This window comes from Rasamsonia byssochlamydoides (assembly GCF_041956645.1).
Source record: "Rasamsonia byssochlamydoides strain NRRL 3658 unplaced genomic scaffold VTN77scaffold_5, whole genome shotgun sequence".
Taxonomy (NCBI): domain Eukaryota; kingdom Fungi; phylum Ascomycota; class Eurotiomycetes; order Eurotiales; family Trichocomaceae; genus Rasamsonia; species Rasamsonia byssochlamydoides.
In genome coordinates, this window is record NW_027192388.1 from 413,581 (window position 1) to 426,915 (window position 13,335).

General features: G+C 50.1%; 5 protein-coding genes across 5 annotated transcripts; 3 read left to right on the plus strand and 2 right to left on the minus strand.

Annotated features, from left to right (window-relative positions):
• Nucleotides 1-1,498: 1,498 nt before the first annotated feature.
• On the plus strand, nt 1,499-2,351 carry VTN77DRAFT_6511 (uncharacterized protein; the record flags this gene model as incomplete). Its single annotated transcript, XM_069422798.1, has 2 exons — nt 1,499-1,712; nt 1,852-2,351. 2 exons carry the CDS (start codon nt 1,499-1,501, stop codon nt 2,349-2,351), a joined length of 714 nt encoding a protein of 237 aa, XP_069281421.1.
• Nucleotides 2,352-2,785: 434 nt separating this feature from the next.
• VTN77DRAFT_6512 (uncharacterized protein) lies at nt 2,786-4,339 on the minus strand (the record flags this gene model as incomplete). The annotated part of the gene is made up of 3 exons (XM_069422799.1): nt 2,786-2,808; nt 2,862-3,729; nt 3,785-4,339. 3 exons carry the CDS (start codon nt 4,337-4,339, stop codon nt 2,786-2,788), a joined length of 1,446 nt encoding a protein of 481 aa, XP_069281422.1.
• Nucleotides 4,340-5,127: 788 nt separating this feature from the next.
• VTN77DRAFT_6513 (uncharacterized protein) lies at nt 5,128-7,259 on the plus strand (the record flags this gene model as incomplete). The annotated part of the gene is made up of 3 exons (XM_069422800.1): nt 5,128-5,575; nt 5,639-5,784; nt 5,832-7,259. The coding sequence occupies 3 exons, from the start codon at nt 5,128-5,130 to the stop codon at nt 7,257-7,259; spliced, it is 2,022 nt and encodes a 673-aa protein (XP_069281423.1).
• Nucleotides 7,260-9,771: 2,512 nt separating this feature from the next.
• Nucleotides 9,772-11,763, plus strand: VTN77DRAFT_6514 (uncharacterized protein; the record flags this gene model as incomplete). Its single annotated transcript, XM_069422801.1, has 9 exons — nt 9,772-9,817; nt 9,925-10,160; nt 10,332-10,576; nt 10,647-10,732; nt 10,785-10,949; nt 11,007-11,027; nt 11,095-11,233; nt 11,296-11,392; nt 11,452-11,763. The coding sequence occupies 9 exons, from the start codon at nt 9,772-9,774 to the stop codon at nt 11,761-11,763; spliced, it is 1,347 nt and encodes a 448-aa protein (XP_069281424.1).
• A 111-nt stretch (nt 11,764-11,874) lies between these two features.
• Nucleotides 11,875-12,995, minus strand: VTN77DRAFT_6515 (uncharacterized protein; the record flags this gene model as incomplete). The annotated part of the gene is made up of 2 exons (XM_069422802.1): nt 11,875-12,744; nt 12,807-12,995. The coding sequence occupies 2 exons, from the start codon at nt 12,993-12,995 to the stop codon at nt 11,875-11,877; spliced, it is 1,059 nt and encodes a 352-aa protein (XP_069281425.1).
• Between the last annotated feature and the right edge of the window lie 340 nt (nt 12,996-13,335).

The following is a 13,335-nucleotide window of genomic DNA, read 5'->3' on the forward strand; positions in this document are numbered from 1 at the left end:
CAAGAAGAACAGAAAGATAGGCTTTTTTTTTCAATGAGCTAAAACCCTCATATTAGATGGATTTCCATCACCTTCCTTATCGCAGGCAGTTGCAGGGCTTCACAGATAGATCGCAAAGTTCTCAAGCCCTAACGAGATAAAATAAAGTCCTATCTCGTTTTATTTCATGGACTATTACTGTGCCGTACTATATTATGCCATTGCATGGAGGTGGGTACACTTAATAGTGTTATTTCTGCCTGTGTCAAGTACATAAGTAGTCAGAATAGGATCTATGAGTTACGTATCTGAGACGGTTAGAACTCGGAGATCAATGTGAATGTTAACCAGCAGAAAGAAAGCGGATCGGTCCACCCCCGCCAACAGGTGATCCATATTCTGATTCATATATGTATGCCACAGCTCGAACAAAACGAACCAATCTTGTCAAAGTCTGGGAGTTCCAGCAATCTTACCCATGAAAGTACTGTAAATAAAATAGTTGAGGTCTCTACACAAGACAAAGAACAAAAGAACAAGATATGTAGAATCAAATTTAACTCCCCTAGGATATAAGCTACAGCTACCCAGGTGTCATAAGTTTCCGCCACGGGCCCATTTTCCCGCATTTTAGACCCAATTCACTAAAAAAAAGGTTTATATATAAAGAGTAATTTTAAACCGTATTTATATAGAAAATTTGTTTACCTAAAAGCCTCTCATAACTACTCTTTTTGAAGGATAAAGTTATATAGTCCAAAGATGTCTAACAAAAAAAAAATCATATCTGAGAATGAACCCCTTAATATTAATTATTTTGAATAAAAGTTATATGGTTTATTGTCTTAATATATGAAAATATTGATTAAAATTAAAAATATTGATTTGTAATAGTTGGAAATTTTGAGAAAATTCGGTCTAAGTTTATCGTTAAAAACACTATAACTATGATAAATTTAATTGAAAAAAAAATTATCTAAAGAATTTATATCTACCGATTTCTTCTGACTAAAAATGCATATCCTTCTAGTACTCTTACTGTATAATTTTGTTGAGAAATAAACTGATAAAATAATATGCAAGGTTTGCAGGAAAATGGGCCCGAGCCTCGTGGTGGAAACTTATAACTTAGTACGAGATAAATAACCTATAGTCTTACATATATAGTCTTTTCAACTAGGACTTCTACTTCCTAGTCAGCAAATAGATCGTCTTTATCGTTTCTACTGACAGATCTAAGAGAAGCAAGTTATCTACGTGGGGGAATCAGCAAGTTGATATAGTTCCTCAAACGACAAGTAAACGCACTAATCCAGATCAGGAAAGTACCCAAAGAAGTGGAGACCTTACTAAAGCGGGCAGGCTGGCATCACAGGTACGGAGTAAATACGCGGGGTACATACATCATACAGCAATCCGTACATCCAAAAATATACCTATAGATCCAGACCTCCCTGCTTACCTGTCTTCCCCCTCGATCCAATAAAATAACACGTGTTAATACCATCGACTGCCAACGATGTCGTCCACAACCGTCCTCGCCACCATCACCGAAATCATCTACTTCCGCCTCAAACCGTCCGTCAAGCCCGAAGAAGCCGCCGCCGAGGGCACCCACTCCGAAGGCGCGGCCTTCCTCGACCTGCTGTTCAGAACCACGGAGCGGAACGGACATTTGTCGTCGGCGTGGGGACGGACGGAGGAGGATGCGAATAGTGTTGTTTGGGTCATTGGTTCGTTGTTCCCCCTCTCTCTCTCTTTACACCGGGGTATTTGACTACGTAACTATATGATATATTGTTGTTTCAGGCGATTGATTAATTTATACATCTATTGACGCGATATGTGATGACACTGCTTGAAAACCGACAGAATGGGCCGATTCCTCTGCCAGCGCGCGCATCGACGACCTGCAGCCGTTCATCGACCCTTCCTCCCCGGAAATCATCAACTTCTTCGCGATCCTCAACCCGCCGATCTCGACGACGGATACACTGACCAAGAACCCCGTCACGGAGCTGGTCACGCTCGCCGTGCCCAGCAACCTCACCCCCAGCGAGCAGAAGAAATGGCACGAGGGCTCGGTCGCGTTCCGGTCCGCGCTGCTGGAGAAGATACCTCAAGAGGACATCCGTCCGCTGTCGTGGTCGATGGGTTACGTCGAGCGGCCTGCGACGTTCGAGCATCCGCAGAGTCCTACGGGACATGCGTTCATCTACGTGTCTGCCATCGGGTGGGGGAGCGTCGAGAAGCACTACGCTGCAAGGGAGACGAAGGAGTTTGCGGACGCTATTAAGCCGCTTCGGGAGAAGATGCTGCTTCCTGCGAAGGGGTTAGCGATGAAGCATGTTCGTTTCCGCAAGATTAAGTAGGCTGGAGTAGACTGGCTGGAGTAGACTAGGATTGAATTCGGATGTTGTTTTCATTCAGAAGGATGGTGATGAGAAGATGGGGTAATTGCGACTGTTTCATGGGTGGGAAGGTTGATACTTGCAGTGCGACTGATAAAAAGTTCTGAGGTGAACGCAACCGGCTGAAAACACAACCGGCCTATTCTACGCTTTCTAAGCCATCACTATTTCAGATTTAAAAATTGCTCATGTGTGATAGTGCAGAATAATAAAGGATAATGGCAGATAAACCAAAGACCCTCCATTAAAGTACAAAGCTAAGATATTATTACCCGAGAAAACAACAAACAAAGCGAGGAAACATGCACACAAGGAAGAGACACATCAACATGACAGAAAAAAAAACTTTCCCATTGCAATCCAATCGTGGCCTGCTGAAAATAAGTAAACCGAGTTTAAATACGGTGCTTCTCGCTCTCTATACATTCAAAATTAGTTTCAACCACAATTGTTAATGATGAGGACGCGTACCCAGTCTCGAATACAGCATGTAGAGAGCCATCTGGTTACATTCTTGGGTACCTGTGATGGTCACCAGACGCTCATTGCTGTTGTCCTGAGGCTCATTGATCTTGATCACACTACCACTGAGGTGTCTAATCTCATTAATCTTGGCTCCACCCTTACCGATGATGGCGCCGACCATGTCATTAGGGATGTAGATCTGCTGCGTGATGGGCTGACCCGGCACCACTCCAGCGAGCGGCTGCGCAGCGGCATGGGGCTGAGCCTGAGGAGCCCCGTAAGGCGTGGGCTGGTGAGGACCTGCTCCCACGTACGGTCCGCGGGGCGACGCTCCATAGTGAAGAGGGGGCTGCGTGATTGGGGCCTGGGCGGCCTGGCCGTGAACATAAGGGACGCCATATGGGCCCGGGACAGGCCGGTGGGCCTGGGGGTGGTGTCGCTTCCACGTATCCGGGTGGCCATACTGCCCTCCAGCCGGCTGGGGAACATAAGGCACCACCTGCATACCACCGGGAACAACACTAGCAGGACCTCCACTTCGAGTAGCGTATGCGGAAGCAGCCGGTCCACCAAATCGCTCGGTCAGCTGCTCGACAAGAGTGACAGCAACGTAGTACGTCGCAATGTGGACGGCATCGGCAACGCCCAGAATGACCAGGGAACGTTCCGTAGACAGAGGAAGACACGCATCAGATGCATTCAAGCGCGCGCCAGAAGCCTCCTGAATCTCACGAATGCGCTGACCACCCTTGCCAATGATAGAACCAATGAGGATATGGGGGATAAGGAGACGGAGAGGGTATGTCTTCGACTGGGCTGTGGATGGAGCTTCGAGGGGTTCATTATTGAGAGTACGAATTATCAAACCAAAGGCCTTCAAACAGTCAGTTATCAAGTGGACGCAGACTCAGACACAGATTTCGACTCACCTTGGCAACAGCATCCTGGGGGCCGCTCACGGTCAAGATTCTCTCTACAGCGCCACGGGAGTAGTCGCTAACAGTGCATTTGGCACCCGAGAGACGGCGAATCTGTGACACGTTTTCCCCACCTTTGCCAATGCAAGTGGCTGCTTCCTGGCTTGAAATCACAGCACGGATATGGATCCACGAGCTCTCATCCTGAGGAGCCTGGTGCTGGGGGGGCTGCGAGGTAGCACGGTCAGCATGGGACGCGGTGGACTGGATGGGCTGGGTCTCCAGCGACGCTGCAGCCGCATCCTTGCCATTGGGTGCATCCGGGACTACAGTATCTCCTTGTGTATCCTGAGCGCCATTCGTCGCAGTGCCAGGCTGCGCAGAAGCACCCTCTGCCTTTGCAGCGGCCGCAGCCTCCGACTCGGATCTCTTGCCGTGGTCATCGTTTCTCACTACTTTGTCCAGGGCCGGGCGCTTGGCCTCTGGCTGATCGTTGGGACCGGACGGGGAGGACGGATCCTCGAGAGGACGTTTGGTCGACTGTAGCGTAGATGGAGAGGCCGACATCTTGATAGACGTAGACCAGAGCCCGGGTTGGCTTTAGTTACGCAAGAGGAAATCGGGAGAGAAGTAGTGAAAGTATCTTTCTTTCTTGTTTTATTTCCTGTCCTGATCTTTTAACTGGATCGACTATATACACCAGGAGTCCCCAAAGAAAACTTGCTGGTGCTGGAGGTCGGTTGGAAGGGGATTCTGGTGTTGGTGCAGGTCGATTGAGCAGATTGGAGGGGGGTTCTGGTGTGCTTTGGAGGACTGCAGTGCTGGAGTAGTGCTGAAAGGCAGAGAGACGGGAGATTGAAGGCTGAGGCTGAAGGCGGAAGGCGGAAGACGAGGCAGAGATGCGGTGTGATGACAAGCCTGGCCTTCGAAAAGCAGAAGGGTGGTGATGAGTGATGAGCTTGATGCTGGCAGAAGCTGGAGACGGAGGCGAGTGAGGTTGCGGAAGGGCCCGTCGATCTTTTTGAGGAGCCACTAGAGGAAGTCACGGGAGTGCTTAGTCAGCTGGACCCCTCGCCCACAAGAAAAACGCGGGGATCGACGCACGACGCGATCAAACGCAGGCAGGAAGCAGAAGGGAGATTGCAGGAATTGTTGGTCTGGAGGCCAAGAACAGCGGTGGAAAGGCTCTACGCGAGGCAGACCGACATAGTTGAAGAGACCCCTATCAAATAAATTTGGCTCTAGACTAAGGAGATTTAATCGCAAAAAGAAAAAACCAATCCGAAAAGAAAAGACAGAAGCTGTAATTCGTCGCTACCGTCTATCTCGATTTTTACTTCTAAGGCCAGCCCACCATGGCCAAAAAGAAGGATAAAAAGTCCGCCGAAAGAAAGGAGCGGATTGCCGCCAAGCAGTCCAAGAAGGCCGAGAAGAAAGAAAAGAAGAACAAGGCCAAAGGCCGTGATGTCGACAGCGACGCCGAAGACGTCGACCTGGACGCCATCCTCGCTGCCTACGCCGAGGAGCAGGCCAAGTTCCTGAAGGTGACCGAGGTGGTGTCGGGCCCGCCGTCTCCTCGATCCTCTTCGACCATCATTGCATCCCCGTCCAACCGGAATGAGCTGTTGATCTTTGGCGGGGAATATTTTGATGGCACTGTCGCGACGTTCTATAACAACCTGTTTGTGTATAACATCGATCGGGACGAGTGGCGGGAGGTGACGAGTCCGAATAGCCCGCTGCCGCGAAGCGGACATGCGTGGTGTCGAGGGGGGAATACGGGGGGGATCTATCTATTTGGAGGTAAGCATGTGAGAAAGCAATGAGACTGATTGAGACAACTAACTGGGTTTTCGCATAATACAGGAGAATTCTCGTCCCCGAAGCAAGGCACCTTCTACCACTACAATGACTTCTGGCATCTCGATCCAGCCACCAGAGAGTGGACTCGGATAGAACCCAAGGGCAAAAGCCCTCCTGCCAGGAGTGGACACCGAATGACCTATTTTAAGGTCTGTATGGTTTGATACAGCGCGTGGCCAGTGCTAACTCAACGCAGAACTATATCATTCTTTTTGGCGGATTCCAGGATACCTCGCAGCAGACGAAATATCTTCAGGATCTCTGGATCTATGACTGCCAGAAATATACATGGTTCAACCCAACTCTACCCCCTGCCTCACAGAAGCCAGATCCCCGCTCATCATTCTCTTTCCTACCTCATGAATCGGGCGCTGTCCTGTACGGCGGATATTCTCGTGTGAAGGCGTCTACGTCTGCTGGCGGAAAGCAAACCAAAGGGGGTCCGCAACGGATGGTTCTCAAACCGATGATTCATCAAGACACCTGGTTTCTCCGTATCACACCTCCTGAGGCGGACGCGCCAGCATCTGCTGGTCCGACAGTGCGCTGGGAACGTCGAAAGAAACCTGCCAACCCGCCTAACCCACCACGAGCCGGCGCCACAATGGCCTACCACAAAGGTCGAGGCATCATGTTCGGTGGTGTTCACGATGTTGAGATGACTGAGGAGGGAATTGACAGCGAGTTTTTCAACGCGTTGTTTGCATGGAACATGGAGAGGAACCGCTTCTTCCAACTCAATCTCCGTCGCCCAAAGGCTCCCGGTAAAAAACAGCAGAATCAAGCCGTAAAGTCCAGAGACAGAAGCAAGGCCGATGAAGAAGAACTGCTGCGGAACCTGGCAGCTTTAGAGGCAAAGAAAGGCTTACGTCCGGCGGAAGGCGACGACATGGACTTCGACAGTCCGAAAGTGGAAGAGGAGCCGGCTGAACCGTCTAAGCCGGAGGTGGTCCGCTTTGAGATGCCACATCCCCGATTCAATGCTCAGTTGACGGTCCAGGACGACACGCTCTTCATATTCGGAGGAACCTTCGAACGAGGTGACCAGGAGTTCACCTTCAACGACTTGTACTCGATCGACCTAGTCAAGCTGGACGGCGTCAAGGAGATCTTCTACAACGAACCGATAAATTGGAACGCCAAAGACCAGGAAGAAAGCGAGGATGAAGAAGACGATGAAGACGACGAAGATTCGTCAGACGAGGAGGGTGAAGGCGCGGAGGAAGCAACGTCCGCGTCCTCAGCGGCACCAACGGACATAACCGTCCCGTCGGTAACCCGCGACATGGAACAGCTCGAGGTGGAGGATCAGGAGACGGAACCGGCCGTCAAGGACGACAGACCACAGCCACGACCGTTCGAGAGTCTGCGCGACTTCTTCAGCCGCACATCGACGGAATGGCAGAACATCTTGATGGAGAGGATGAAGGAGCGAGGTATAACCGTCGAAAAGACGGTCAAGGAGCTCCGCAAGGAAGCGTTCGAACTCGCTGAAGAGAAGTGGTGGGACAGCCGGGAGGAGATCATGGCGCTGGAAGACGAGCAGGAGGCAGCCGGCATCGGCGAGGTCGTCAGTCTCGCGGAGAAAGGCGACCATATTGGTGGTGTGGGTCGTCGGAGATGAGATTCACAAGATACATATCCATGACAGAAATATTATACCCAGGAAGGACTTTTAAAGCATCGCAGCGCCCCTTTGTCTATGCACAGAGCGTGAAGCTATACACTTTCCGCATGTAAATCAACTATTTTTACAGAAGTAGGTGTAAATATAGGTATAAATATATCGTTTCCATACGTAGGTTAAGATCAATCGCTTCTCCTTAACAGAACTAACTCCGGGCAACACCCTCCAGCACTTCTGTCACAACTGCAAAGTCCCTATGCTCGTCTACCCTCCAATTCGATATGGCAATCCGACATGCTGGTTTTCCCTCCCAGGAAGTGCCCGACACAAACATCTTCGACGTGGTATTAATTTTCTTGGCAAGGTCACAATTCAATGATTCATCGTTGGCTCGGAAGAGGACGATCATATACGTCTTGGCGACCAATTCTGCTTTGGACTGGCGCACTGGCAGGGCTGTGTATGCTGGATGGTCGAACAACCAACCGGCAATCATCCTGGCGAGGCGAATCTGTCGCTCAAGGAGATCCCGATATCCATCCTTCCCATACGAAAGTAGGGAAGCGTAGACCGGCAAGGCCCTGAACCGCCTCGAGTTCTCGATTCCAACGTTCAGGGGCGACGGGATCGTAGGACCATCTGCAGATGTCCTCCCCGAACTGAGATAGGTAGCGTTCGCGTTACGGAACACGTCTTCAGCCAGACTACACGAAGGATGACGGCAGAGAAAGAAGCCACAGTCGTAGGGGACGTTGAGAAACTTATGCGCATCTCCCGTAATCGAGTCAGCCATTTCGAGACCCGCACATTCTCTGGTAATGGACTCGAATTCGGGGTCCGAGTCGTTGAGTATGCGCGCGAAGATGCCGAATGCGCCATCGACATGGAGCCAGGAACCGTACTTGTCACAGAGCCTTCTGAGCTCTTGCATTTGCTCCCTGCCAGTTGTGGCGAAATGACCTGTGTTGACTTCCCCACAAGATATGACGACGATGCTTGCTCGATCAGGTCTTGCGAGTTCCTCTTCCAGGCGCTGCATGTCGATTTCGAGTGGGTTGTCCTGGGACGTGCAGATGCTTTTGAGATTGGCACGACCAATGCCCAGAATGCCGGCTGCTTTGCCCAAGGAAGAGTGAGGCATTGTCGAGAGGATTTGAAGGCCAGAGATACCAGCTGCCTGCATGACTTCGACGAAGCCGTACTCTCCCACACTATTGATAGGACTGCCATGCTTATCTGCAGCAACCCTAAGGACAAATTCCCGTCCGCAGGCCAAACCCAGGATATTGCTTGCCGTAGCTCCCGTCGTGAATGTGCCATTTTGCCAGCTTCCTCGATCGAGCCCCAGCAGGTCCGTCAGAAGACCCAACGCCTTGTACTCGACGTCAGTGGCAATCGAATGGTCCGGCAGATGCACTTGGACATTTTGATCATAGGTAGAGACCACGTTGTCGGCAAAGAGAGCTGCCGGTGTCACTCCTCCTGTCACAAATCCGTAGTAATTGGGACTGAGGCTGGCAACGTTGAATCCTGGCACAATGTCCTGCAGGATGTAGTCTCTGGTGCGTTCGAAGCCCAAGCCTTCCGACGGAAGATCATCCTGAAGAGATTGCCGTGCTCTGGCCAATGCCTCGGGATTGGGAAGAACGCCGGATTCCCAGGGCTCAAGAGCTACCTCCCAGAGTCTGTGGTTGGTTTCGGATTGTTCTTTCAGAGCTCTTTCCAGACTGGGTGGGTGCATTGGATCAGTAGACAAAATATATATTTTACAATAAGAAACTCAAAAAGGCGTCAGCAGCACAGGTAACTTCCAACAATTGCACGAAGATTCATCAATGCGTGCACCACAGGATAGTGCAAAAGATTTGTGACTCTATTAGTAGACAACAGTATTTTATTTTTGGTCCTATAATAATGACTGACTCAGTTCCTGCTTAGCTGATTCCCCGGTTATACCTTCCAAAAGAGACCATGATTCACAAATGATCTCTATTGAGCAACTTTCTAGAAAGCATTGCATAAACATACCTACCTAGTTTTAGTCACTGAAGGAACCAAATAATGTACGAGTCAATTGGTTTGGTTTAGTTTTTTTTTCCCCTTTGCTTCAAGCTGCCACGGGGAGTTAGGTACAGTGCTTCGATAAAGCAAAGATGCAGTTGTTACTATTATTAGAATTATACTATTTGCGATGCGCAATATAAGTATGACCCCTATTTATAGATGTACATACACTCTTGCTGCCACAATGGTGAGTCAGGGTGGCTGCCAGTTGACTCGCATCGTGGGGAAGGAGGAAAAGTGGATGGCACGTGTCCCGCATGACCCTTGACCCCACATTAACGATTTTAAAGCTGTCAAATGATAAGACAGTCCCTATCTATTGGACAATCCTACTAAGGGGGAGGAGAACAGATCTATTTAAGAAATAGCAACTGTGTTTCATCGAATATATCCTCAATCAACCCATCGTCGCTTTTGGAAGACGTATTACCGTCCGAGTGCCAAGATGGCAACTGCAAAGCTGATTGACAGGCGCTTTCACAACATTCCCGGTACGTCCCCGCGTCCAGTGTAACCATGCAGAGAAGTCAATGAACCGAGCGAAAACTCCGCCATAAACCATTGGACATTTCTGGCTCTGACTACGATACATTTTCAGGTAAACTCCGTGTCGCGGAGCTCTTCTTCGACGTCCCTGTCAATTACAGCAAGCCAAATGACGGGACCATTCGCCTGTTCGCGCGGAGCGTTCGTCGCCTGGTAGCGTATCCAGAGCAGGAAAGGGACGAGAAACTTCTGCCGTGGCTCGTGTATTTACAAGGCGGACCTGGATTTGGATGTTCTCCTCCACAGGAGTATGGTTGGGTGGGAACGGTGCTCGATAAGGGGTATCAGGTAAGTCTATCGACGCAGGCAAAGAAGTACTCAGTTCAGTTATTTCTTTCCACCCAACTTCCCATTAAATGCTTCTCGATGATAGAACAAATTCGACACCTTTTTTTTTCGTTTTTTTTTTGCGAAGCTGGGATGGTTTGTGACTGCGAGGATTGCTATTAACCACACCAGGTCCTCTTCCTCGATCAACGCGGCACAGGTCTCAGCTCTACCATCACCGCGGGAACACTCGCCCGTCAAGGCAATGCTGTCAAGCAAGCTGAGTACCTCAGACTTTTCCGGGCAGACAACATTGTCAGAGACTGTGAAGCCATCCGCAAGTGTCTGACGGCCGACTATCCCGAGGAAAACCAGAAATGGAGCATTCTTGGGCAGAGTTTCGGCGGGTTTTGTGCCGTGACCTACCTCTCAAAATTGTGAGTCTAGTCAGCTACGACTGCCTTTTATGTTCTATGGTTGTTCTCTGACCACGCCTCTGCATGTCAGCCCCGAGGGATTGAGAGAAGTGTTTACAACCGGTGGACTTCCACCACTAGTGAATGGGCCAGATCCGGTATATCAACGGACCTATGGTATGGGTTGATCGGTGGGGAATTTATGTGAATGAGCTAATACGACGAACAGAAAAGGTCGTGCAACGGAATGAAGCATATTACAAGAAATACCCAGAAGATGCGGAGCGAGTCAAGAGGATCTACAAATATCTGAGTGAGAACAAGGTTACCCTACCGTCGGGAACCCTCACACCGGCACGATTCCAGCAGCTGGGCATAATGTTCGGCGCACATGGTATGAAACCCACTCACCCAGCGCGCTTTTCATGTGGTCTCGTCTAACAAGCAACAGGTGGACTGGACAGCGTACATGGTTGGTGAAATAACAAAGAGGGTCCCAAGAACACTTATAGAACCCTGGCCTAATATTCGACATGTAGATATCGTCCTCCGCGCTACCAATGATCTTGACCTCTTCGGCTTCTTGACTCACCCAACCTTGTCAATCATCGACAGTCACGGAGGTTACGACAATAACGTGATTTACGCCATTCTTCACGAAGCGATTTATTGCCAGGGGTAAAAAACCTCCATGAATTTCTATATGCTGGGTTTCACTAGGTTGCTAACTCTTTCTCTAGAGAAGCGTCAAGATGGTCTGCTGACAGGCTCCGTGAGACGAACCGACGCTTCCAAATTGACAGCAATGAGCCCCAGATTTTCTTTACTGGCGAGATGGTAAGCTGAAAGTCGACATGATAGTTTCAAGGGGGGACTCGACTTACTCAGTTCAACAGATATACAAGGACATGTTCGAGTCATACGAAGAACTCGGCCAGCTCAAAGAAGTGGCGGACATTCTCGCATCATACGACGATTGGCCCGCTCTGTATGATGAAGAGCAACTGGCAAGGAACGAGGTCCCCGTCTATTCGTCAACCTATGTGGACGACATGTATGTCCATTTCGATCTGGCGACTGCCACAGCCACCAAGATCAAGGGTCTCAAACAGTATATCACGAACGTGATGTACCATGATGCTTTGCGCACCAAGACTGACGAACTGATTCGTCAGCTGTTTGCCCTCAAGGAGGACTCAATCGATTAGGAAAAGACATAGTCTAGTCTCCAGTCCAGATGGAATAGGCTTATCGTATAGCGAAAATCATGAAAGTACATCTTGACTGCTTTGGACATTTTGAAAGGGTAATGGCCTGTTCTAGTCTTCCAGTGTCCGACCAAAATCAATCAGCCTGATCCGTCGCGCATCACGCGGATGGAGCTGGGCGACCTTGGCCCTGACCAAGAATCTGGATGCTGCAGATTCTCGAGGCAGGTCAATGTAAGAGGATCCAGCCTCCAGTAATGAGTCCAGGAGAGAACGCATCTCCGCTGCGGCAGCCTCTCTTTTATTTGCTGGCGCTGCTTCGTTCCCATCCCGCTCTCGCCGAATAAATCGATCGATTCGTTGCTGAGTGGGATCCTCATCGTCCTCCTGAGTGCTGGATTTTGGTTTCTTTGGCTTTCCGTGGTGCGTGTAGCCTGCCTCGAGCGTAGCATCAGGAATATCCATGGCGTCCCCGACGGTGGGGCCACCAAGATCTTCCGCCGCAAGCATCGAGGCCAGGTGTTCGTCCACGAAGCGATCAAGAGCCTTTCGCAGTTCTGCTGTGGCTCGATCAAGCTCGGCGTTTCTCTTCCGCTCCGCTTCGATGAGCTCCGTGGCGAGCTGTGAAGGGTCTTTCGTTGCCTTCTGCGCGCGTTCCTCCTGTAGTCGCTGAATGCGGTCTTCCAGTCCCTGCGTAATCAACTTCGCGTCGCGCAGATCGTCCTCTTCAGACTTCAGACGCTGCCGGTTTGCGGCCAGGCTTTCCTGTAGGTTCGCCACTGAAGCTTTGCTCTCCTCGACCACCCGTGAGGTCTCTCGAAGAGCAAGCAACAACGGCAGAGGAGAATCTGGTGCGGGCAGGTCAGGCTCCGACTGTAGCAGCGCGTCGTATGCCTTCTTCGCCCGCCGGGTTTGGGCCAGACGGGCCTGCAAGTCTGACCCTGGTCTAGGTACTTCTAGACCTTGCTTTGAAGCCCGAAGCTACATACACGAATCAGTGATTACATCGCCGGTAGATATAACAGGAAGGAAGCTCATCGCACCTTGCGCAAGACATCCTCTTGACGCTTTATATGGCCTTGCAGTCCTTTTATGGTGTCGTCGAGTTTTCGATGATAGGACTGGATGGCCTCAGGGCTGAGAGGGACCTCCTCGTATTGCTTCTCAATTCTGCGACCCCTTTCGTCAAAAGCGAGGATCTTCTCCACTCTCTCTTTTGTGATTGCACTCATGTTTTTTTCCTCCACAACGGAATTCTGTATGTGCTGGCTCGTCTTGAAAAGTGGAGATGATCTTTCTTTCACACACAGGAGAATAGCTTTATTTGTAGAGGTCAATACGCGCGCAAAGACCACATTGAGAATAATCAATAGTAATTAGCTCTATTGACAGAAATGGACAATGTTCTGCTGGTCCTGTCTCTATCTATTCGATCTCTGTAATTGGCGTTCGAAGTCCGCATCACGTGCATACGCGGTACAGGAACGCCAAACGCGTTAGCTCGATCGGGTCAATTACCGTCCTCTGTGTTGTGGGTGAGCTGCAAGCTACGACAACGATTAATTTCGGCCT